Source organism: Nomascus leucogenys, chromosome 1a (assembly GCF_006542625.1).
Source record: "Nomascus leucogenys isolate Asia chromosome 1a, Asia_NLE_v1, whole genome shotgun sequence".
NCBI lineage: Eukaryota > Metazoa > Chordata > Mammalia > Primates > Hylobatidae > Nomascus > Nomascus leucogenys.
Window position 1 is genome coordinate 17857769 of NC_044381.1, and position 27075 is coordinate 17884843.

A 27075-nucleotide genomic window follows, 5' to 3' on the forward strand; every position below is an offset into this window, starting at 1 on the left:
ACCCTTTTTCAAGTTTCTTAGCTTCCTTGCATTAGGTTAGAACATGGTCCTTTAGCTCAGAGTTGTTTGTTATTACCCACCTTCTGAAGCCTACTTCTATCAGTTCGTCAGACTCATTCTCTGTCCAGCTTTGTTCCCTTGCTGGCGAGGAACTGTCATCCTTTGGAAGAGGGGAAGTATTCTGGTTTTTAGAATTTTCAGCCTTTTTGCACTGTTTTTTCCCCATCTTTGTGGGTTTATCTTCCTTTGGTTTTTGATGTTGGTAACCTTCAGATGGGGTCTTTGAGTGGATGTGCTAATCCTTTCTGTTTGTTTCTTTTCCTTCTGACAGTCAGGCTCCTCTTCTGCAGGTGTGTTGGAGTTTGCTAGAGGTCCACTCCTGACCCTGTTTGCTTGGGTATCACCAGTAGAGGCTGCAGAGCAGCAAAGATTGCTGCCTGTTCTTTCCTCTGGAAGCTTTGACCCAGTGGGGCACCTGCCAGATGCCACCCGGAACTCTCCTGTATGAGGTGTCTGTTGGCCCCAACTGGGAGATATTGACAGGTGAAGCCAACTGGGCTTCTGGGTTGGGTGGGGACTTGGAGAACTTTTCTGTCTATCTAAAGGATTGTAAAGACACCAATCAGTGCTCTGTGTCTAGCTAAAGGTTTGTAAACGTACCAATCAGCACTGTTAAAACAGACCAGTCAGCACTCTGTAAAATGGACCAATCAGCACTTTGTAAAATGGACCAATTAGCAAGACGTGGGCGGGGCCAAATAAGGGAATAAAAGGTGGCTACCCGAGCCAGCAGGGGCAACCTGCTCCAGTCCGCTTCCATACTGTGGAAGCTTTGTTCTTTCACTCTTCACAATAAATCTTGCTGCTGCTTACTCTTTGGGTCTGCACTACCTTTATGAGCTGTAACACTCACAGCGAAAGGTCTGCAGCTTCACTCCTGAAGTCAGCGAGACCACGAACCACTGGGAGGAACAAACAACTCTGGACGTGCCACCTTTAGGAGCTGTAACACTCACTGTGAAGGTCTGTGGCTTCACTCCTGAAGTCAGCGAGACCATGAACCCACTGGAAGGAAGAAACTCTGGACACATCTGAACATCTGAAGGAACAAACTCCGGACACATCATCTTTAAGAACTGTAACACTCACCGCGAGGGTCCGTGGCTTCATTCTTGAAGTCAGCGAGACCAAGAACCCACTGGAAGGAACCAATTCCGGACACAGTATCTCCCAGTCAGTATACATGGGAGTCAGGGACCCACTTGAGGAGGCAGACTGACCGTTAGCAGAGCTCGAACGCTCTGCTCTCTTTAGAGCTGTCAGACAGGGACGTTTAAGTCTGCTATAAGCCCCTGACTGGGGCTGCTGCCTTTTTTACAGAGATGCCCTGTCCAGAGAAGAGCAATCTGGCAGTCTGGCCACAGCAGTTTTGCTGAGCTGCAGTGGGCTCTGCCCAGTTCGAACTTCCCAGCAGGTTTGTTTACACTGTGACCGTAAAACTGTGTACTCAAGCCTCAGCAATGGCGGATGCCCTTCCTCCACCAACCTTGACTATCCCAGGTGGATTTTAGATTGCTGCTGCGCTGGCAGCAAGAATTTAAAGCCAGTAGATCTTAGTTTCTTGGGCTCCGTGGGGGTGGGACGCGCTGAGCCAGACCACTTGGCTTCATGGCTTCTCTCGCTTGTGTTCTGGGCGCCACTAGGGTATGGAAAAAAAAAAAGCTCCTGCAGCTAGTTTGGTGTCTGCCCAATTGGCTGCCCAGTTTTGTGCTTGAACCCCAGGGCCCTGGTGGGGTAGGCACTTGGGGGATTCTCCTGGTTTGCGGGATGTAAAGACCGTGGGACGAACACAGTATCTGTGCCGGAGTTCCTCGGACTCAATCCTTCATGGCTTCCCTTGGGAGGGGAGAAAATTCCCCCACCCCTTGTGCTTCCCAGGTGAGGTGGTGCCCCACCCTGCTTTGGCTAGCCCTCCGTGGGCTGCACCCACTGTTCAGTGAGTGCCAGTGAGATGAACCAGGTACCTCAGTTGGAAATGCAGAAATCACCCACCTTCTGTGTTGATCTCGCTGAGCTGCAGACCAGTGCTGTTCCTATTTGGCCATCTTGAATCTCAGTAGTGCCACAATTATTGAGTTTCGTGTTAACAAATAAATTTTATTGAGTAGGCCAGTTTACAAATTCTGAATCCATGAATAAGGACTATCTCTAAAAGATAAGGGGTCTTTTAACAGAACCATCGTATCATCATCATGCTTTGAATTCTATAATTATTCTCTGTTATAATTAAATATCTAGTCCGTTTTCACATTTCTTGGATTGTCTAATACCTTTTTTAAAAAAGGTTGGTTTGTTCCTAGGAGGATCAAACATACATAGTCTACCTGCTGAATATATAGGCTCATTTTTTTTCCTCTTCCATCTTTCTCTTACTCTTTTTTTTTCCTTGCAATTTATTTTTGGAATAAATTGGGTTATTTATTCTGTAGAGTTTCCCCAAATCTGGCTTATTGTAGTAGTCTGTACCCTATAGTTGCCATAAATAGGAGCTTATTCAGATTCATTTTTGATATTTTGGCAAAAATAATCTTTTTAGAGGTTACTATTTACAAGGCTTACCGTGGAGATTTTACAGGTTCAGTTCCAGACCACTGCAATAAAGCAAATACTGCAATAAAGCAAATATTACAATAAAGCAAGTCACACAAATTTTTTAGTTTCCTATTGCATATAAAAATTATATTCAGAATGATTTATAATTGAAATAATAAAATAGAATTGAAAGCACTCTATATTAGCTAGCCTATGGACTTAATCCTTTGGGAAGCAATGTAATTGTGTAAAGTAGCAATTAATGTTGCTAGGTACAAAGTTGTATTTAAATTTGTAATTATGTAGAATTGATATCACACTATGTAGAAAGATACTGGAGGCTGAAGTGGACGCCACAACAAATAATATTAGTAATAACACTGTCTACTGTCTCCTGGATAGAAAATAAAGTAGAGAAGGAGAATGCAGCAAAACACATTAGGGTCTTGGTTGAGTGTTAGTGTTGTTCATTGAGCAACTTCAGCCAGCATGTTTTGAGAAGACTCTTTTTCTGATACCATTTGGCTTGAATCCCCATGCTTCAGTCATAGTGTCATGACTTACCATGTTTCAAAACCATAACCTAATATATTTGCTGATAACAATCAATGCGTACCAAATGTTAGTAATGATTTATCTTTTTCCATTAGAGAGGCTTCAGGATTATCCTTTGCTAATACCATTACTTTTTACTAAAATTTCATGTACTTTCCTGAGAAGATGTCTGAAGAGTGAGAAGGTTGAAGCAAGGTGAAGGTAGAGAAAGGGGGTGGGGTAAGAGGAAGAAAGAAGAGAAAAGGGCATTTCCTCAATGTGAAAGTTAATTTTAATTGTCAATTTGACTGGGCCATCGGATGCCCAGATATTTGGATTAACATTAGTTTTGGATGTGTTTGTGACAGTGCTTCTGGAAGAGATTAGCGTTTGAATTGATGAACTGAGTAAAGCAGACTCCCCTCTCCAATGTGGGTGGCCATCATCCAGTCATTTGAGGCCTGAATAGAACATGAAGGCTGAGGAAAGTTGAATTTGCTCTCTGCTACGATAATATGTCTTTGCCAAGCATGCCAGACATGTATGTCATATTTTTTACTTAGTACTTATTTGTGAATAAGTGTAAGAAAATGATCGTTTATTAGTAGTGCATAAATTTAGATTCAGGAAGGATAGTGATACAAAGCACAGGTTGTCCACATGGGTAGCTGAGATAGTGACACCTTTGCTTACTGAGGGATCAGTGTTCACAAACATTGTTTTAAGCACAAAATTATTAAAAAATATTAATTAAAACTACCTTCAGGCTATGTATGTAAGGTATATGTTAAACAGAAATCAATTTTGTGTTTAAGCTTGGCTCCCGTTGCCCAGATAGCTCATTTATGTATATGAAAATATTCTGAAATCCAAAATTTGAAACACTCCTGATCCCAACCATGTCAGATAAGGCATACTCAACCTGTATCTTTTCTGTCTATTGAGATGATCATGTGATTTTTCTTTTGTATTCTATTGATGTGACGTAGTACATAAATTGATTTTCATATGTTAACTCAACCTTGCATTTCTAGGATAAATTCTTGGTCATGGTATATAATTATTTTTATATGTTGCTGAATTTGGCTTGCTGGTATGTTGGTGAGGACTTTTACATACCTATTTATAAGAGGTACCAGTCCATAGTTTTCTTTTCTTGTAATGTCTTTGCTTTTTATATGAGGATAATAGCATTGTAAAATGATTTGGGAAGTGTTGTCCTTATATTTTATGAAGAATTTTTGAAGAATTGGTATTAATTCTTTTTTAAATATTTGGTAGAATTCAGTAGTAAATCCATTCAGGTCTAGGCTTTTCTTTGTGGGTAAGTTTATAGTTATGAGTTCATTTTCTTTACTTGTTATAGGTTGATTCAGATTTTCTATTTTTTCTTGAGTCAGTTTTGGTAGTTTGTGTCTTTCCAAGAATTTTCACATTTCTTCTAGGTTATCTAATTTGCTGGGTATAGTTGTTCATAGTATTCCTTACATTTTTATATTTTTCTAAAGATTGGTAATATCCCCCGTTTTATTTCTGATTCTGGTAATTTTAGGCTTCTCTTTATCATGATCAGTCTAGCTAAAGGTTTGTCAATTTTGTTGATCTTTTTGAAGAACCAGCTTTTGGCCGTGTTGTTTTTTCTCTTGTTTTTCTTTTCTCTGTTGTATTAATTTCTCCACTAATTTTTATTATTTCCTTCATTCTGCTTGCTTTAGGTTTAGTTTGCTTTTATTTTTATTGACTTGAGACTTTTCCACTTCCTTGATATAGGCATTTATAGCTATACCCTTCCATCTTAGCACTGCTTTAGCTGCATTTCATAAGTTTTTATGTTTTGTTTTTATTTTCGCTAATCTCAGAGTGATGTCCTCTTTGACCTGTTGCTTATTTAGAAGTGTGTTGTTTAATTTCCACTTATTTGTGAACTTCTCAGTTTTCCAATTTTGATTCTGATTTCCAATTTTGTTCCATTGCATTAAAATTTATTGACATTTGTTTTATGGCCAAGCATATGGTCTATCCTGACTAGAACTTCTAAGCTTGAACTTTTCTACACTGTGTTGCAAATAAAGTCAGTTTCTTTGGAAAGAGATTAGGCCTTGTTTTACATACTGCTTTTCCTTTCAAGCAAAGTCTCTGAGTCAGGCCTCTGGAGCTGAGGATGTGAACAATATTATGCTTCTCTTTGAGTGACCCCCCCACTTTAGGAGCTGATGATGTGAACAATATTATGCTTCTCTTTGAGTGACCCCCCCACTCTAGGAGCTGATTGCTTAGTGGAAGGGAGGCAGCAGCCTAAGGTTCTCTTGGCTTGCCTCTCCTGGCATGACACCCGTGCATCACAAGCTGGGGTCTCAATATGCTACACCCAAAGTAGAGCCTATATTCCATAATTTGGAGCTGGACAGAAGAAAGGAGTACCCACCGCTCAACTGCACTTGAGTTGGACTTAGCCTCAGCAGCAGTTAGCTGGGGGCAGGATGAGAATTGTTGATATCCTGTTCTTCATGGGAAGAAAACCCTCCAACTGGGAACAGGAGGAAGAGGGTGCCCTGTGTTCTTGGCTGCAGCTGTCTGCAACGGAGTCTACACCATGTTGAGCTGGAAAGGTGGAAGGAGGCAGTGGTTTTGGTTTAGATACCACAAACATTGCCTTTCATACTGACTGATAGATTTTCTTGGATAGATGTTTCTTCATTTGCTGTTTGATCTTAGGACCATTTTTAGAGGCTTTAGGTGATTGTTGTTAATAATTTTCATCAGTTTCACTGGAGAGTGGGTCAGGAGAGCTCTTCAGTCATCATCTCTCAATGTTTGTTGTTTTAAACTGCTAAATTTTGGGGTAATTTGTTATACTTCAATAGATAAATACTGGATCAAAAGATACAATGGCAATTGTGATAGAGATTGTGAAATCACTGACTTTAGAAGTTGTACCAACTTACACTTCCACCAGAAAATATAAGACGGTACTTATTTTCTCTACATTCCTGGCCATCATATTGTTTTTAAACTTTTTAATTTTTTTATCTGAAATGTAAAAAATGATATCCCGAAGTAGTTTTCACTTGCATTTCTCTTATTATTTGTAAGTGAACTCTAAGGGCCATTTTATATCCTTTTCTATGGGATTTTCCTTTTATATATCTTTGTATATCCATTGTCGTGCCATGTCTAATTCATGTCCTATGGTGCCCTTCAAACTCACTATATTATGTAAAGAACTTATTGGCTTCTTCTTTTAGTTATTTTACTACCTAATTTTCTCACTACCACAGGCATGCCATTTTCTTCCTTTTCTTTAAATTTCACATCTTGAGGGTAATCTTTGATACCTTTTGGACTCTTTGAACAGAAAATCAATGCCCAAGTTCAGTCACTTCCTCTTTTGCAGTGTCACTCAAATTTAGTAATTCCTCTGTGTCCTTAACTTTCAAATCCTCTATCTTGGTTCTCAGTAGCTCAGCTCTGAACATCTTATTGATTTCTTTTCCAAACATCAGTTCTGTTTTACATCTTTACTTTGAGACAAAGGAAGATATAAGCCACCAAAGAAAATAATTTGTAAAATTCAAGTTAAAGGTAGCCAAGGAAAAGTCTAGGACTTTCTTAATGGATATCTGGAGGAAAAATGTAACCTTTAAGCTTGGATGCCTACAGGATACCTCATGTTGCAAAGAAACCTGACTGTGAGATTTAGACATGCATGGTCATCATTAAAACAGATATTTCCACCACATTTACCCATTCATCAGGTATCAATTGAATGTCATTTGATTGTCAGACACTCTGAAAAAATTAGAGAAAGAGATAGCTCTGCATTTAGCTATTAAAGAATACTCTCTAATAGGAAAGACATTTGTAGAAAGAGATAATTTATAATAAGAATTTGATAAATACTATAATGATATTCATATTAATGTAATTATTTGATCTCTGGAAAAAGTTAAAAAAGTTCTCACTCTCACTAATTCTAAGTAATTAGAAGTTTGTGTTGTTGAAAATCAAATTTTGATTTCCTTAGTAGAATAATATCATACTAGAAAATATTTTTATAATATGATTTTATTCTTATAAATTTGTAGAAAATATTATTTTCTATGATATGTAGATATTTAAGTTTTTTTTGAGTTTATTATAAATTACTACTGGAAAAGGACATTTTGAATATATCATTTGTTTATTAGCTCTACAAATCTAATTTCCTTGCTATTATATATAAACTCTCACTTTAGATGATTGGTATCATAAGAGTACAGCCACTGTATTTTATCTTTAAATGCATAAGGAAACACAATCTCAGGAGGCAGGAGTAATAAACATTGAAGAAACAGTAACATGGAGTTTCATAGAAATATTAATACATTAGGAGCCATAAGAGCTTGAACTGTTCAACTTTTCTTTGAATAACTGCAAATGTGTGCCAAACTCCAGTATCGTTGCCTTAGACACAAATTTCATCCTGGCTTTAAAAATTAATATTAGTAATACATTATTTTTTCCATAAAGAACTTTGAATTTGGAGTAAAGCAACAGCAATTGCTATTATTTGCCTGCTAAAATTATATTGTGAATAATTTTGTAGACTTATCCAACAATGTGCTGTCCTGCATTTTGTGTAACTGTAGGTACTGCAGCTTGTAATCTACCTACTATTACAAATAATCTCAGGAAGTGAATTGCTGTGTTTCTTTTCTTTTTTTTTTTTTTTGAGACGGAGTCTCTTGCTCTGTCACCCAGGCTGGAGTGCAGTGGCGCGATCTCGGCTCACTGCAAGCTCCGCCTCCCGGGTTCACGCCATTCTCCTGCCTCAGCCTCCTGAGTAGCTGGGACTACAGGCGCCCACCACCGCGCCTGGCTAATTTTTTTGTATTTTTAGTAGAGACGGGGTTTCACCGTGGTCTCGATCTTCTGACCTCGTGATCCACCCGCCTCGGCCTCCCAAAGTGCTGGGATTACAGGCGTGAGCCACTGCGCCTGGCTGAATTACTGTGTTTCTTTGCTGCTGCAGGTCCATCCAGAGTTGAGCTATTAATCTGTTTCCTCCAGTCCTTTTTTTCATTACATTTGCTTCTATGGTTAATCTTTTTTGTGTTACTTTCTGTTTTTTCTTTTCTATCAATAGTTATTTGACATCTATTTGTCTTAGGGCAGTGATCTCAGTATCGTCTGTCTGAAGACCTGTGCTAATAAGGAGAATGTGCCAGAATGTATATCAACCTTGTGCCCTCTTTACTGAGAAAGCTTTGATACTTGTCTTTCTTTATTTCTTTTTTCTTTATTTTTGAGACAGAGTCTCGCTGTCACTGAGGCTGGAGTGCAGTGGCACGATCTCGGCTCACTGCAAACTCCGCCTGCTGTGTTCACGCCATTCTCCTGCCTCAGCCTCCCAAGTAACTGGGACTACAGGTGCCCACCACCGTGCCCAGCTAATTTTTTGTATTTTTAGTAGAGACAGGGTTTCACTGTGTTAGCCAGGATGGTCTCCATCTCCTGACCTCAGGATCTGCCTGCCTTGGCCTCCCAAAGTGTTGAGATTACAGGCATGAGGCACCGCACCCAGCCTTGTCTTGCTTTCTTTTATGGCCAACTAGTAACAACCAATTAACAGTCTGCGTTTTGAATAGCATTGCCTTAAGTTCCTATGCTTTGTTACACACTACCTTCACTAGAGATACACTAAGCTTTGTTGGTAGAAGAGAATACCGTATGAAGAGAACTGGAATAGTGGTCTTCAGGGAATCACCAAATGCTCTTGAGGACCTCATTAAACATATAGGTGGTATAATTAATTATTTTTCCATCTGGATGTTTCCTTGAGTTGTTGCATTTGCTTTACTTTTATTGCACCTGAGGATGGAGGGAGGGAAGTGGTTTGGTGGACAGGAGGGTGCACAGACTATGGGGTGTAGAACAGTTACCATAAAGTCAGTCAATGGAAACATTTCTAACTGGGCAGGGTAAAGCTCTTTTTCATTTTGGTTTCAATGGATGGAGTGACTTCTCACATTAATTACTGATTTGGAATTAGATTGGAGGATGCTAACTGTATTTTTAGGTAGACTTCTGGTTTTGATGAGGTATTAGTCTGTTCTTACACTGCTAATATAGATGTACCTGAGACTGGGTAATTTATAAAGAAAAAGAGGTGTAATTGATTCACAATTCCACATGGCTTGGGAGACCTCACAATCATGGCAGAAGGCGAATGAGGAGCAAAGTCACTTCTTACATGGTGGTAGACAAAAGAGCATGTGCAGTGGAACTCGCTTTTATAAAACCATCAGATCTTGTGAGACTTGTTCACTATCATAAGAATGGGGCTGGGGGGTAAGATTCCTCCCTGTGATTGAGTTACCCCCACACTGGGTCCCTCCCACCGCATGTGGGGATTATGGGAGCTGGGAGCTACAATTCAAGATGAGATTTCGGTGGGGACACAGCCAAACCATATTACATGATATATGAATGTACTAATGCATTGTTTTATTGTTATGATAATTATGCTCTTCCCTCCATTTTCAGAAATTATTCTAGAAATGAGAGTATAATAAAGTACAAGTTGATACTGCGTTTTTGTGATTCATTACATATCATTAGCAAATCATGCATAGATAGATTCTGCTTATTCAATAGTCTCTTGAATATTGCTTTAACAGCATTTATATTTCATTGTAATTATTTCTGTGTGTCAGTTTGTTGCCTTTTCCACTGAACAGTGGGAGGACCATATTGTGCATATTTTCCACAGTGCTTATTACAGTCCCTGGCACAAAGGCACTGAATAAATGAATGAATAACTGAACAAGCAAATGCATGATATTATAATACAAGGTAGTGGAAACTAGTATCTTGAAGATAAGAATAAATAAGTGTATTTGCATATTAAAAAACGTTGATCTGGCTGGGCACAGTGACTCATGCCTGTAATCCTAGCACTTTGGGTGGCTGAGGCATGTGGATTGCTTGAGCTCAGGAGTTCAAAACCAGCCTGGCCAACACAGTGAAACCCTGTCTCTACAAAAAATACAAAAATTAGTTGGGTGTGGTGGCGCACATCTATAGTCCAGCTACTTGGGAGGCTGAGGTGGGAGGATAGCTTGAGCCCAGGAGGTGTAGGTTGCAGTGAGCTGAATTCATGCCACTGCACTCCAGCCTGGGCAACAGAGCAAGACTCTGTCTGGAAAAACAAAAAAAAAATGGCCAGAAGCGGTGGCTCACCCCTGTAATCCCAGCACTTTGGAAGGCTGAGGCTGGCGGATCACTTGGGGCCAGGAGTTCAAGACCAGCCTGTCCAATGTGGCGAAAATCCATCTCTACTAAAAATACAAACATTAAACTGGCATGGTGGCACATGCCTGTAATCCTAGCTCCTCGGGAGGCTGAGGCAGGAGAATCACTTGAACCCGAAAGGCAGAGGTTGCAGTGAGCCAAGATTGCCTGACTGCACTCCAGCCTGGGCAGCAGAGTGAGACTCTGTCTCAAAAAAAAAAAAAAAGAAGTTGATCTATTGAAACGATCTTTCATTCTTTCAAAAAAAAAAAAAAACAAACATTTGTTAGCTTTAATCGAATATGTATAAGACCAAGTCTGGATTTAACATCAAATTTATAGAACTCCTTATTTTTATCTTTTTTTTTTTTTTTTGAGGTGGAGTCTAGCTTTGTTGCCCAGGCTGGAGTGGAGTGACGCCATCTCGGCTCACTGCAACCTCTGCCTCCCTGGTTCAAGGGATTCTCCTGCCTCAGGAGAATCCCAGCCTCCCGAGTAGCTGGGATTACAGGCGTGCTCCACAACAGCCAGCTAATTTTTGTATTTTTTGTAGAGACAGGGTTTCACTATGTTGGCCAGGCTCGTGTCGAATTCCTGACCTCAGGTGATCCGCCTGCCTTAGCCTCCCAAAGTGCTGGGATTAGTGGTGTGAGCCACTGTGCCCAGCCAAGAACTCCTTATTTTTTTATTTTTATTTTTTTTATTATTATTATACTTTAAGTTTTAGGGTACATGTGCACAATGTGCAGGTTTGTTACATATGTATCCATGTGCCATGTTGGTGTGCTGCACCCATTAACTTGTCATTTAGCATTAGATATATCTCCTAATGCTATCCCTCCCTCCTCCCTCCACCCCACAACAGTCCCCAGAGTGTGATATTCCCTTTCCTGTGTCCATGTATTGTTCACTTCCCACCTATGAGTGAGAACATGCGGTGTTTGGTTTTTTGTCCTTGTGACAGTTTGCTGAGAGTGATGGTTTCCAGTTTCATCCATGTCCCTATAAAGGACATGAACTCTTCATTTTTTATGGTTGCATAGTATTCCATGGTGTATATGTGCCACATTTTCTTAATCCAGTCTATCGCTGTTGGACATTTGGCTTGGTTCCAAGTCTTTGCTATTGTGAATAGTGCCGCAATAAACATATGTGTGCATATGTCTTTATAGCAGCATGATTTATAATCCTTTGGGTATATAAACAGTAATGGGATGGCTGGGTCAAATGGTATTTCTAGTTTGAGATCCCTGAGGAATCGCCACAGTGACTTCCACAATGGTTGAACTAGTTTACAGTCCCACCAACAGTGTGAAAGTGTTCCTATTTCTCCACATCCTCTCCAGCACCTGTTGTTTCCTGACTTTTTAATGATGGCCATTCTAACTGGTGTGAGATGGTATCTCATTGTGGTTTTGATTTGCATTTCTCCGATGGCCAGTGATGATGAGCATTTTTTCATGTGTTTTTTGGCTACATAAATGTCTTCTTTTGAGAAGTGTCTGTTCATATCCTTTGCCTACTTTTTGATGGGGTTGTTTTTTTCTTGTAAATTTGTTTGAGTTCATTGTAGATTCTGGATATTAGCCCTTTGTCAGATGAGTAGGTTGCGAAAGTTTTCTCCCATTTTGTAGGTTGCCTGTTCACTCTGATGGTAGTTTCTTTTGCTGTGCAGAAGCTCTTTAGTTTAATTAGATCCCACTTGTCAATTTTGGCTTTTGTTGCCATTGCTTTTGGTGTTTTAGACATGAAGTCCTTGCCCATGCCTATGTCCTGAATGGTAATGCCTAGGTTTTCTTCTAGGGTTTTTATGGTTTTAGGTCTAACATGTGAGTCTTTAATCCATCTTGAATTAATTTTTGTATAAGGTGTAAGGAAGGGATCCAGTTTCAGCTTTCTACATATGGCTAGCCAGTTTTCCCAGCACCATTTATTAAATAGGGAATCCTTTCCCCATTTCTTGTTTTTGTCAAGTTTGTCAAAGATCAGATGGTTGTAGATATGCGGCATTATTTCTGAGGGCTCTGTTCTGTTCCATTGGTCTATATCTCTGTTTTGGTACCAGTACCATGCTGTTTTGGTTACTGTAACCTTGTAGTATAGTTTGAAGTCAGGTAGCGTGATGCCTCCGGCTTTGTTCTTTTGGTTTAGGATTGACTTGGCGATGCAGGCTCTTTTTTGGTTCCATATGAACTTTAAAGTATTTTTTTCCAATTCTGTGAAGAAAGTCATTGGTAGCTTGATGGGGATGGCATTGAATCTATAAATTACCTTGGGCAGTATGGCCATTTTCACGATATTGATTCTTCCTACCCATGAGCATGGAATGTTCTTCCATTTGTTTGTATCCTCTTTTATTTCATTGAGCAGTGGTTTGTAGTTCTCCTTGAAGAGGTCCTTCACATCCCTTGTAAGTTGGATTCCTAGGTATTTTATTCTCTTTGAAGCAATTGTGAATGGGAATTCACTCATGATTTGGCTGTCTGTTTGTTATTGGTGTATAAGAATGCTTGTGATTTTTGCACATTGATTTTGTATCCTGAGACTTTGTTGAAGTTGCTAATCAGCTTAAGGAGATTTTGGGCTGAGACAATGGGGTTTTCTAGATATACAATCATGTCATCTGCAAACAGGGACAATTTGACTTCCTCTTTTCCTAATTGAATACCATTTATTTCCTTCTCCTGCCTAATTGCCCTGCCCAGAACTTCCAAGACTATGTTGAATAGGAGTGGTGAGAGAGGGCATCCCTGTCTTGTGCCAGTTTTCAAAGGGAATGCTTCCAGTTTTTGCCCATTCAGTATGATATTGGCTGTGGGTTTGTCATCGATCGCTGTTATCATTTTGAGATACATCCCATCAATACCTAATTTATTGAGAGTTTTTAGCATGAAGTGTTGTTGAATTTTGTCAAAGGCCTTTTCTGCATCTATTGAGATAATCATGTGGTTTTTGTCTTTTGTTTATATGCTGGATTACATTTATTGATTTGCGTATGTTGAACCAGCCTTGCATCCCAGGGATGAAGCCCACTTGATCTTGGTGGATAAGGTTTTTGATGTGCTGCTGGATTCGGTTTGCCAGTATTTTATTGAGGATTTTTGCATCGATGTTCATCAAGGATATTGGTTTAAAATTCTTTGTTTTGGTTGTGTCTCTGGCCGGCTTTGGTATCAGGATGATGCTGGCCTCATAAAATGAGTGAGGGAGGATTCCCTCCTTTTCTATTGATTGGAATAGTTTCAGAAGGAATGGTACCAGCTCCTCCTCGTACCTCTGGTAGAATTAGGCTGTGAATCCATCTGGTCCTGGAGTTTTTTTGGTTGGTAAGCTATTGATTATTGCCACAATTTCAGAGCCTGTTATTGGTCTATTCAGAGATTCAACTTCTTCCTGGTTTAGTCTTGGGAGGGTGTATGTGTCGAGGAATTTACCCATTTCTTCTAGATTTTCTAGTTTATTTGCATAGAGGTGTTTGCAGTATTCTCTGATGGTAGTTTGTATTTCTGTGGGATCAGTGGTGATATCCCCTTTATCATTTTTTATTGCATCTATTTGATTCTTCTCTCTGTTCTTCTTTATTAGTCTCACTAGCGGTCTATCGATTTTGTTGATCTTTTCAAAAAACCAGCTCCTGTATTCATTAATTTTTTGAAGGGTTTTTTGTGTCTCTATCTCCTTCAGTTCTGCTCTGATCTTAGTTATTTCTTGCCTTCTGCTAGCTTTTGAATGTGTTTGCTCTTGCTTTTCTTGTTCTTTTAATTGTGATGTTAGGGTGTCAATTTTGGATCTTTCCTGCTTTCTCTTGTGGGCATTTAGTGCTATAAATTTCCCTCTACACACTACTTTGAATGTGTCCCAGAGATTCTGGTATGTTGTGTCTTTGTTCTCGTTGGTTTCAAAGAATATCTTTATTTCTGCCTTCATTTCATTATGTACCCAGTAGTCATTCAGGAGCAGGTTGTTCAGTTTTCATGTAGTTGAGCGGTTTTGAGTGAGTTTCTTAATCCTGAGTTGTAGTTTGATTTTACTGTGGTCTGAGAGACAGTTTGTTATAATTTCTGTTCTTTTACATTTGCTGAGGAGTGCTTTACTTCCAGCTCTGTGGTCAATTTTGGAGTGGGTGTGGTGTGATGCTGAAAAGAATGTATATTCTGTTGATTTGGGGTGGAGAGTTCTGTAGATGTCCATTAGGTCCACTTGGTGCAGAGCTGAGTTCAATTCCTGGGTATCCTTGTTAACTTTCTGTCTCGTTGATCTGTCTAATGTTGACAGTGGGGTGTTAATGTCTCCCATTATTATTGTGTGGGAGTCTAAGTCTCTTTGTAGGTCACTCAGGACTTGCTTTATGAATCTGGGTGCTCCTGTATTGGGTGCATATATATTTCGGATAGTTAGCTCTTGTTGAATTGATCCCTTTACCATTATGTAGTGGCCTTCTTTGTCTCTTTTGATCTTTGTTGGTTTAAAGTCTGTTTTATGAGAGACTAGGATTGCAACCCCTGCCTTTTTTTGTTTTCCATTTGCTTGGTAGGTCTTCCTGCATCCCTTTATTTTGAGCCTATGTGTGTCTCTGCACGTGAGATGGGTTTCGTGAATACAGCACACTGATGGGTCTTGACTCTTTATCCAATTTGCCAGGCTGTGTCTTTTAATTGGAGCATTTAGTCCATTTACGTTTAAAGTTAATATTGTTATGTGTGTATTTGGTCCTGTCATTATGATGTTAGCTGGTTATTTTGCTCATTAGTTGATGCAGTTTCTTCCTAGCCTGGATGGTCTTTACATTTTGCATGTTTTTGCAGTGTCTGGTACTGGTTGTTCCTTTCCATGTTTAGTGCTTCCTTCAGGAGCTCTTTTAGGGCGGGCCTCGTAGTGACAAAATCTCTCAGCATTTGCTTGTGTGTAAAGGATTTTATTTCTCCTTCACTTATGAAGCTTAGTTTGGCTGGATATGAAATTCTGGGTTGAAAATTCTTTTCTTTAAGAATGTTGAATATTGGCCCCCACTCTCTTCTGGCTTGTGGAGTTTCTGCCGAGAGATCCGCTGTTAGTCTGATGGGCTTCCCTTTGTGTGTAACCCGACCTTTCTCTCTGGCTGCCCTTAACATTTTTTCCTACATTTCAAATTTTGTGAATCTGACAATTATGTGTCTTGGAGTTGCTCTTCTCAAGGAGTATCTTTGTGGCGTTCTCTGTATTTCCTGAATCTGAATGTTGGCCTGCCTTGCTAGATTGGGGAAGTTCTCCTGGATAATATCCTGCAGAGTGTTTTCCAACTTGGTTCCATTCTCCCCGTCACTTTCAGGTCCACCAATCAGACGTAGGTTTGGTCTTTTCACATAGTCCCATATTTCTTGGAGGCTTCGTTTGTTTCGTTTTGTTCTTTTTTCTCTAAACTTCGCTTTTCGCTTCATTTCGTTCATTTTGTCTTCCATCACTGATACCCTTTCTTCCAGTTGATCTCATCGGCTCCTGAGGCTTCTGCATTCTTCTCGTAGTTCTCGAGCCTTGGCTTTCAGCTCCATCAGCTCCTTCAAGGACTTCTCTGCATTGGTTATTCTAGTTATCCTTTCATCTAATTTTTTTTCAAAGTTTTTAACTTCTTTGCCATTGGTTTGAATTTCCTCCTGTAGCTCAGAGTAGTTTGATCGTCTGAAGCCTTCTTCTCTCAACTCATCAAAGTCATTCTCCCTCCAGCTTTGTTCCGTTGCTGGTGAGGAGCTGCGTTCCTTTGGAGGAGGAGAGGTTCTCTGCGTTTTAGAGTTTCCAGTTTTTCTGCTCTGTGTTTTCCCCATCTTTGTGGTTTTATCTACTTTTGGTCTTTGATGATGGCGACGTACAGATGCGTTTTTGGTGTGGATGTCCTTTCTGTTTGTTAGTTTTCCTTCTACCAACAGGACCCTCAGCTGCAGGTCTGTTGGAGTTTGCTGGAGGTCCACTCCAGACCCTGTTTGCCTGGGTATCAGCAGCGGTGGCTGCAGAACAGCGGTGGCTGTAGAACAGCAGATCTTCGTGACCCGCAAATGCTGCTGCCTGATCGTTCTTCTGGAAGTTTTGTCTCAAGAAGAGACAGCCGTGTGAGGTGTCAGTCTGCCCCTACTGGGGGGTGCCTCCCAGTTAGGCTGCTCGGGGGCCAGAGACCCACTTGAGGAGGCAGTTTGCCCGTTCTCAGATCTCCAGCTGCGTGCTGGGAGAACCACTACTCTCTTCAAAGCTGTCAGACAGGGACATTTAAGTCTGCAGAGGTTACTGCAGTATTTTTGTCCCCAGAGGTGGAGCCTACCGAGGCAGGCAGGCCTCCTTGAGCTGTGGTGGGCTCCACCCAGTTCGAGCTTCCCGGCTGCTTTGTTTACCTAAGCAAGCCTGGGCAATGGCAGGCGCCCCTCCCCCAGCCTTGCTGCCGCCCTGCAGTTTGATCTCAGACTGCTGTGCTAGCAATCAGCGAGACTCTGTGGGCATAGGACCCTCTGATCCAGGTGCGGGATATAATCTCCTGGGGTGCCTTTTTTTTAAAAATTTTTTTATTATTATCCTTTGGTTTTAGGGTACATGTGCACAGTGTGCAGGTTTGTTACATATGTATCCATGTGCCATGTTGGTTTGCTGCACCCATTAACTTGTCATTTAGCGTTCTGTGTATCTCCTAATGCTGTCCCTCCCCCTCCCCCCACCCCACAACAGTCCCCGGAGTGTGATGTTCCCCTTCCTGTGTCCATGAGTTCTCATTGTTCAATTCCCACCTATGAGTGAGAACTTGCGGTGTTTGGTTTTTTGTCCTTGCGACAGTTTACTGAGAATGATGCTTTCCAGTTTCATCCATGTCCCTACAAAGGACATGAACTCATCATTTTTTATGGCTGCATAGTATTCCATGGTGTATATGTGCCACATTTTCTTAATCCAGTCTATCATTGATGGACATTTGGGTTGGTTCCAAGTCTTTGCTATTGTGAATAGTGCCGCAATAAACATACGTGTGTGTGTGTGTCTTTATAGCAGCATGATTTATAGTCCTTTGGGTATATACCCAGTAATGGGATGGCTGGGTCAAATGGTATTTCTACTTCAAATTTACAAGCAAAAAACAAACAACCCCATCAAAAAGTGGGCGAAGGACCTGAACAGACACTTCTCAAAAGAAGACATTTATGCAGCCAAAAAACACATGCAAAATTGCTCATCATCACTGGCTATCAGAGAAATGCAAATCAAAACCACAATGAGATACCACCTCACACCAGTTAGAATGGCCATCATTAAAAAGTGAGGAAACAACAGGTGCTGGAGAAGATGTGGAGAAATAGGAACACTTTTACACTGTTGGTGGGAGTGTAAACTAGTTCAACCATTGTGGAAGTCAGTGTGGTGTGCCGTTTTTTAAGCTCGTTGGAAAAGTGCAGTATTAGGGTGGGAGTGACCCGATTTTCCAGGTGCCGTCTGTCACCCCTTTCTTTGACTAGGAAAGGGAACTCCCTGACCCCTTGTGCTTCCCTAGTGAGGCAATGCCTCGCCCTGCTTCGGCTCACGCACAGTGCACTGCACCCACTGTCCTGCACCCACTGTCTGGCACTCCCTAGTGAGATGAACCCAGTACCTCAGATGGAAATGCAGAAATCACCCATCTTCTGCGTCGCTCACTCTGGGAACTATAGACCGGAGCAGTTCCTGTTGGGCCATCTTGGCTCCACCCCTTCGAACTGCTTATTTTTATGTAGGACTTTAACCTCTCTACTAGAAAAAAAGTCCAGATTCTTAGAACATTTTTCTTTCTTTTTTTTTTTTTTTTTGATTTTTGAGTCAGAGTCTCACTCTCTCGCCCAAGCTCAAGTGCAGTGGCGCAGTCTCGGCTCACTGCAACCTCTGCCACCCGGGTTCAAGCGATTCTCCTACCTCAGCCTCCCAAGTAACTGGTATTACAGGTGCCTGCCATCATGCCTGGCTAATTTTTTTTGTATTTTTATTAGAGATGGGGCTTCACCATGTTGGCCAGGCTGGTCTTGAACTCTTGACCTCGTGATCCATCCACCGTGGCCTCCCAAAGTGCTGGGATTACAGACGTGACCCATCGCGCCTGGACTCTTAGAAATTTTCCTAAGTGACTTTTGTTAAAATAATTAATTTCAACCTTTGATCCTATGTATTAAGGAGAGAGTACCACATTTTTTTTCATGTAAAGTGAAAATTTGAAACTATGACAGTAGGAATTTAGGTTAAATGTGATGGGTTAAGCATAAGTATTTACCTTTACCTCCTCCCCAAATCCCACTAAAATGACTAGTAGAATTTTAAAAGTGTAGAAGCACCTAAAGAGAAGTAGAGAAAAGGTGACAGTGGATGACAGATATGAGTAAATTCTAGAATGATGTAAGGTGAATTGATAAGTGGTAACTGACTTAGCAGAATGGGGAAAGTTGAAATACATAGAATGTAGAAATTTCTAATAATAGGTGACGTCAGTGACCTGTGATGGTTGGAGTGAAGGATGAGGCTGCAAAATGGGAGAATTGAATTAAAGTCTATATAAGAAGCATGTAGACTCTCTGGTCCTCCTTCTCTCATTAAGTCAGGAGGCAGGAAGTTTATTTCCTTGAAAAATTGAAATAAGTATCTTCTGGACTTAGGGACCTCAGGCATATCAAGGTACAGGATTAGCTATTATGAAAACTGGGGGAATAAGTGAATGCCTATTCTACTGAATAATGGGACACTAACTGAATTATTCAGCCTCAGAGTTGCTGGAAGCAGAGTCCTGAACTATCCAGGCATAAGACAAAATAATTCTTCTCTGGAGAAACTAAGCATCCCTAGAGAAACAACAGAGACACACTGACAGGTCGTAACAAAATGACACTTCCCCCACACTGTTAACTATAGAGACTTTTGGGCAAGCCCTCCACCCCCGTCCTAGGCCAAGTAAAACTATCAAACATCATTTTTAGTTCCTCATTCTTAAACATGAATGTGAAACAAATGATCATAAGACATTTGAGTAAAACTTTTAATATGAAGGATAAGAAACCAGAAGTAACAGAAAAATGGAGTTCAGAGAAGACAGAGATATGCTGAATAAAACAAAGGAAAAAACTCCTATGATTAATATTGTTAGACATGTAAGGGACAATTTGGTGTATGTGAAACATGAACAGGTGACAAAAAAAAGAGAAAGAGTACTTGGAAATTAAATAAATATAACAATAAATGATTGTCAAAATAAAAAATTAACTAGAGCGGCTAGAAGACGAGGTTGAATAAATCTTCCAAAAATTATAATGGAGACAAAGGAGTAGTAAATAGGAGCAAAAGGAAAAGAATAAGAATCAATATAGGTGCTGTAACAGTGATTAATAGAAATTTCAGTAGCAGAGAACAGAGAAAAATGGACATGTTAAAGGAAGTAATTCAAGAAAATTTTCAAATTCAGGCTCAAGAGTTTTGGATTGAAAACATCCATTGATTGTCCGGCACAAAGAACTATTGCAAGGCACATTATTATGCAATTTTAGAATGTTGGAGATAGTGAGAAGATCATAAAACCTCTTAGAGGGGAAAAAATACAGCCACATACATAGAGTTAGCAATTAGAATGACCGTGATTATCTCAACTGCTAGAAGCTAGAAGACATGGAGCATGCTTTCATAATTCTGGGAGATAAATTATTTTCAACCTATAATTCTATAACCAGCCAGGTATTAATCAAGTTTAAAGTAATAACAAAGACGTTTTCCGTAATACATGGTCTCACATCTCCCATGTACATATTATTAGGAGGCCAGTAGAAGATGCGTACCACCAAAACGAAGAATATACCAAAAAAGGTAAAAAGTTTGGATTGAGAAAATGTGAGATGTAACACATGAATAATATAAAGATATTCCAAGGTGAAGATAAAAGAAGATGGAGAAGACTTGGTAGCAGTAGTTCTCAATGAAGCAGGACTACAATAGTTCTTTAAGAAGGATGACTGAAAAAATTAGCACTGATAGATTGTAATGTTTTTGAGAAAGATATTTCATAATTTCTGAGAATTTTAGAAAGGATTAGTGATAAGTAAACAGAAAACTGCACAAATAAAAGTGACATAAATTTTGTTTTTTAAAAAAGGAAAAAGAGCTTTATTAACATTTCTCTCCATTACATTAATTAACACAACTACTAAATCGTCACTTCCTTTTAGGATTCCAAATATGATGCCATATTGATTGTAAGGGGTATGTGTAAGTTTCTTGAGAGTTCCTACTCTAGATGAGTTCCCTTTAAAAAAATTCTTTTCAGTATCCTGTTCTTTCTCATCTCTCAGTTTTGCCTCTTATCTTTCACATGAGGAATTAGAAAAGCTGTCTATACTGATTTTCTTTTGAGATCCACACACAATTCAAGGACCAAAAGGTCAGCATAAATTTATGCTTCTCTTAGCAAGCATGTGTTTAATGTCAGAAGGAAGGGAAGGTGCATAGGCTGTTAAGGCCTGATAGAACCTAAAAGGAAGAATGTACCAAAGGTATTTGTAGGGGCACTAGAAAGCAAGCAAGACGTTTTCTGCTCTGATGTTAACAGTTGTCAGTAAGTGAAAAATTCTGCAATGAGGTATAACATATGTATCTTCACAGTGACATTAATTCAGTCAGCTCAACAGTGAGGTTGTTAATAACAGAGTGATGCAAGTTTTAAGTGTTCAGAGAAACAAAACGTTATATATGAAAGGAAGTGTCATCATAGTACACCATGTCGCTTAGCTGTGAACCATACATAATAAGTATGTTAAAAAACTAGACTGAAAATCAGGATTTACACCTGCCATGTAAACACTGGTCAGACGGCACAGCCCCCAGAAGTGCTGGGGTGGTGTACCCTGAGGAAAACTCACAGAGAGGGGCTCCCTGGCAAGTGTGTAGGTACTCCATTGTCCTCTTCCCTCTGGGGCAGTATAAAGCAGTCTGACAAGATTACACATGTCAGACTCTGGGAAAATTACCCCGTCACTTCTGGTCTGATGAGAGACTGGGAGACACATTATAAAATGTATATAATAGTTTTTGCTATTCAAATATGTTATTTCCTGAGTGTGACTAGTAAAAAGTTATATAATAAGGCATGTTGAGTTATTGGAATCCTCTTTTGATTCTATGTGTTGGTTAGCAGATAGCAAATATTATAATAGCAAAGGATACTAGCCTTCTCAAACATACAAAAGAAAATCTATCTAAATGTGTTTAGATCCAAGGGCTATCAATGTTGGGAGGAAATGGGTAAGAAGGAAAAATATTATGTTCCTGTCTTTCTTGATGTTAGCAAAGAAAGTAAAAAAAAAAAAAGTTATGTCCCCGAATTTAAGAAATAAGTAATATATGACCTAACGAATACATTTATGGATGGTACTTGGGACTGCTTTTTTGGTGGTGGTGGTTGTTTTTTGGTTATGTCTTAATAACTGTGTTTAAGTTGAAAAAATAACATGTAACTTGGATGATATTAAGAATTAAATAAAAATACGTGACTATTCATGCTGATTCTGTACATGATCTTTGATTAATTTGAAAGTTGCATATAAGTTAGCATAGCAGATTTTTAGGCTATTTATTATTTTGAAACTCTTAAGTTTACTTGTTGAATAAATGTCCTGTATAGCAACATTTATTAACCACAGGTATCTATTTATTTTGTTATACTTTATATACCATTTATGATAAAGACCTTTTTTTCAGTTTTGGTTTATTTGAAACCATAGATGGCTCTTTTGAATAAGGATTATGAATAAGAATGGGTTATAGTAGAGTAGGGTGATGAATTGTGAAGTTTTGTGTTGGTTCTAGTGAAGGTGATAGTTTTACCGAAAGACCAGGTCAGCAACAAATTACAGGGGCAGGAGTTATGGAAAGTTTGTTCAGTGCCATAGTCTGGCATCCATTTTTTACCTTTTAATTGAATAGATTAACAGTCTTTTTATTTTTTAAGTGACTGCATCTTGCTTTGTCACCCAGGATGGAGTACAGTGGTGTGATCATAGCTCACTGCAGCCTCGAATCTCTGGGCTCAACTGATTCTCCTGCCTCCGCCTCCCAAGTAGCTAGGACTACAGGTGTGCACCCAACATGTTTGCCTAATTTTTAAAAAATTTTTTACACATGGGGTCTTGCTGTTTTGCCAGGCTGGTATTGAACTCCTGGGTTCAAGCATCCTCTTGCCTCAGCCTTAGAAAGTACTGGGGTTATAGGTCTGAGCCACCACACTTGGCCTTAGAATCTTGGGTAATCCTAAACCTGACAGAACATAATGACAGCCTTGTGAATATTTGGGGTCTCTTTTGATTGCTCCGGATGTCCTTGGTACATTCTTTTGAATTGTTGAATATGGTTCTCACTCTGGTTCTATGAATTGAAATCAAATATTAAACTGGAGATTATAAAATCATTGACAAGACCAATGTCAAGGAGCTTTTCCCTATTTTTTTTCTAGTTTTGTGATTTCAAGTCTTAGGATTAAGCCTTTAATCCATTTTGAGTTGATTTTTGTGTATGGTATAAGATAAGGGTCCAATTTTATTCTTCCACATGTAGCTATCTAGTTTTCTCGGTACCATTTATTGAAGAGACTTTCCTTTGCACATTATGTGTTCTTGGCACCTTTGCTGAAAGCTAGTTGACCATTTGTGTATGGATTTATTTCAGGTTCTCTATTCTGTTCAGTTGGTCTGTTTATCTGTGTTTATGCCAGTACCATGCTGTTTTGATTACTATAGCTTTGTAATCTGATTTGAAATCGGAAAGTGTGATGCTTCAGCTTTGTTCTTATTGCTGAAGATTGCTTTAGCTACTCATGATCTTTTGGGGTTCCATATGAATTTTATGACTTTTTTCACTTGTATGAAAAATGCCATTGGAATTTTGATAGGGATTGCATTGAATCTGTAGATTGCTTTGGGTAACATGTATATTTTAGCAATAACCATCCTTTGAATCCATGAGCTATTTTTCTAGTTATTTGTGTCTTTAATTTCTTTCATCAATGTTTTATAGTTTTCAGTTATAGATCTTTCATGTATTTGGTTAGATGTATTTCTAAGTATTTATTTTTGATTCTGTGTTAATGGGATTGTTTTTTTAATTTCTTTTTCAGAGAGTCTGTTTTAGTGTTTTAGAAACACAACTGATTTTCATATGCTGATTTTGTATTCTGAAACTTTACTAAATTTGTTTACTAGTTTCGAATAGTTTTTTGTTTTGGAAGGAGTCTTTAATTTTCTTTATATAAGATTGTGTTATATAAAGACAGTGGCAGTTTTACTTCTTCCTTTCTAATTTGGATAGCCTTTCTTTCTTTTTCTTGCTTAATTGCTTTGGGTAGGACTTCCAGTAGTATATTGAATAAAAGCGGCAAGAATAGGTTCTCCTGATGGTGTTCCATAAGTACTGTAGGCTTTCTTTACTTTTACATTCCTTTTTACATTCTTTCTGTTTCTCTAACTGGGTAATTTCAGATTATCTGTTTTTGAGTTCACAGATTCTTCTGCTTGATTAAATCTGATGTTGACACTATTTCATTTTGCATTTCATTGTTAAATTCCTCAGCTTCGGAATTTCTGTTTCTTTTTAATGATTTTTATCTGTTTTCATTCTTTTGTTCATGTATTGTTTTCTTTAATATCATTTAGTCATCCATCTGTGTTCTCTTGTAGCTCAGTGGGCTTCCTTGAAACAATTAGACTCATTTTCCTCATTACAATGTTTTGGTCAATGATGGGCTACATATCTGATGGTAGTCCCATAAGATTGTAATACCGTATTTTTACTGTACTTTTTCTATGTTTAGAAATGTTTACATGCACAAATACTTACCATTGTGTTACAGTTGCCTATAGTATTCAGTACAGTAACAAGCTACAGGTTTGTAGCTTAAGAGTTATAGACTGTACCATATAGCCTAGGTATGTAGCAGTCTATATCATTTAGGTTTATGTGAGTACACTCTATGATATTTGCACAAAGACAGAATCACCTAATGATGCATTTCTCAGAGAATCCTTGTTGTTAAGTTACACTTGACTGTATTTTGAATTCTTTGACAATTCAAATATCTGCATTTCTTTGGGATTGGTTGCTGGAAAATTGTCATTTTGTTTTTTGGTGGCATCTTGTTTTTGATTTTTCTGTGTTTGTTGCCTTGCATTGATATCTGTGCATTTGATGGAGCAGTCACTTCTAGACTTTACACACTGATTTCAGTGGCCAAAGACTTTCACCTACAGATGGGTACAAGAGTGCTGGCTTGATGAGGTGCCATGGTTCCAGCTTTGGTGAGGATACAGTGGTATAGTCTCCATGCAGTTTTGTCAGCTGAAGTCAGTATCTGCTAAGATTGTAGGAGTCCTCAGCAGCCAAGGCTGTGTGTGTTACAAGGTGTCTGCAGCGGGAGTGAGGGCTTTTGGGTTCTTTGATGGCCAAGGCTGCTGAGGTCTTCCTGATCTCTTTTTCTCTTGTGCAGTAAGTTGTGGTTGAGGGTATCCCTCTTGGTGCTGGGTCTAGCTTAGCACAGTGCCTATGGAGTGGCAATGGAGCTGATGTTTGGAGCTCCGGCATGTGTGGAGGGAGGGGTGGTGACTCCAGGGTCTGGGGTAGCAGTGGTTCTAGTATCCAGGGCACAGGCACCCCGACCAGTTTGGTAATGGCATATGCAGTATGGGTGCTCGTGGAATAGCTAGGGAGCCAGGGTCCAAAGTGTGGTTACGTGCAAAGTTATAGGTAGCTCCAGGGTCCAGGACATTGTTACCCTCCCTGTGGTGGTGGCTCCAGTGTCCTAGGTGCAAGCACATTAGAGTAGCCATGGAGCCAGGGTCCATAGTGCAGTTGTGTGCAGAGTGAACCGTGGCTTTAAGATCTGGGCACAGGCTAGCCTGCTGTGTTGGTGGCTTCAATGTTTGAGGCATGGATACTCATGGATTGGCCATTGAGCTGGGATTTGGAGTGCAGGTGAATAGTGCAGCTGTAGTTCTGGGATCTGTTGCATATGTGAGGTTGCGGGGGGTGGCAGCTTCTTCTAGGGGGTGGTTATTATGGCTGCTGTTTATCTCAGTGGTGAAAGCTGCTGGTGTCCTCTGAGGGGCAGGTTGCTGGAGTTCGTACCTATGAACACTAAGGAGACAAAATGCAGGGAGTCTGTGACTGCTTTTGGGACTGTTAAGCTCCTTAGCAGTAATGGCTGCAAGAGTAATCTGCAGAGTACGCTGTTGGGGACCATGGTAGCACCTGCTGTGTGGCTGATACTGATTTCCCTACACTTCTTCTTTGTTCCTAGTTGTCCCCAGACATTTTAGGTATTATGGAATACCCCATCCATCCTTTCTGTGCAGTTATTCACCAATTTTTCCTCCATTTTTGTTGTGTAGATTCTTAATTAGACTCTTGAGACCTCTTTGGGCTATTTTGCTTATGGATAGCTTTCTAGTTATTTTTGGGGGAGGAAGATGAAGGCTGGTATTTCTTACTCTGTCATCTTGCTGTATACTCCCTTTAAATAATATATTTTTCATAATTTTAAAAAGTTTTAATGCCTAACATTTTTCTATTGTCATTTTTATTTCCTGGATATTATTCTCAAATTGCCTAATTTAAAAAAAGGGAAATTTTACTTAGAAACGGCTGAACTTAGTAAAATACACAGTAGGTCAAATATAAACTTCTAGGTTTCAGTGCACTTTATTGCTAAGTCTCCTTATAAGTGTATACACATTCCTCCATAAACTATTTGATCTGACAAGCCTTTAATCAAGGCCTCCAACATGATTAATATCATATTTATTTATGCTGATGTTTCATCTTTGATATCATATACTATAAGGGAATCACTCCGGGAAACCTGAGGGAAAAGCTTTTTGAATTTTGGAAAAAATAATGGTTATATCCTGTTGGAAAATTTCTACAAATTTTTGTGGAGAAAAGGAAAGTTAATGGCTTCAGCATCAGTGAAGACCAGCCATATTAATTTCAAAGAAGTCACTGTCAAAAAGAACTAATGGTACATCTTTTATCATTTAGTGGAAAGCCAGAAATGTTGAGTACTACCTAAACATTATGAGTATGAAGTTATAGCTATAGTGATGAATAATAATATCTAATATTTGTATATTACTTTAATTTTAATGTAAAATATCTCATTGGAAATTTCATGTATTCTAACCTGATAGATGAATAGTAAACAAATTAGGGTGTAAATTTTCTTAATCACCAGTGTTATGAAGACAGATTTGTCCTTTAACATAATAACTTTATGAAATACATGTGCATATGCATATTTAATTTTAAAAATAGTTTCTACCATTTGATACCCTGATGCCTTTTATTTTAAGGAAACAATTTATATAAAACTTGTTTTCTTGTTTCTGCCATAGTCTGAAAATAGGGGTATTGTAGAAGCGTGGACAGATGCTTATCACTCTTGAGCTCATAAGGGTTAATCTGTGGCTGAAATTATGGTATTAAAAGTTTTCAACATTCTTATTCCTGATTTTTTTTTCTTAAATTGGAATTGTAACAGTGATTCACAGTAATTAAATCAGAAATTTGCTTTCTACTCATCAAAACAAAGAAACATTGTTGGAGAAGACTAGTGGAAGACTTAAAGGGTGTTTTCAATTGATTTTAGGGTCAGCGATTTTTTAAGGAAATAGTAGGTAGCCATTT

The 27075-nt window shown here is 39.2% G+C and overlaps 1 protein-coding gene across 5 annotated transcripts in view; it reads left to right on the forward strand.

Annotated features, from left to right (window-relative positions):
• The window catches only part of CNTLN (centlein), a 369700-nt gene that overhangs the window by 18968 nt on the left and 323657 nt on the right, over nt 1-27075 (forward strand). Inside the window, exon 3 of one of the 5 annotated variants that reach the window (XM_030817771.1) lies at nt 20168-20252. The exons of the other annotated variants lie outside the window; for them this stretch is intronic. Within the exon in view, the coding sequence (XP_030673631.1) occupies nt 20168-20252 (85 nt within the window). Of the gene's footprint in view, nt 1-20167; nt 20253-27075 lie in introns of those variants that run through there. 5 annotated transcript variants of the gene reach the window in all.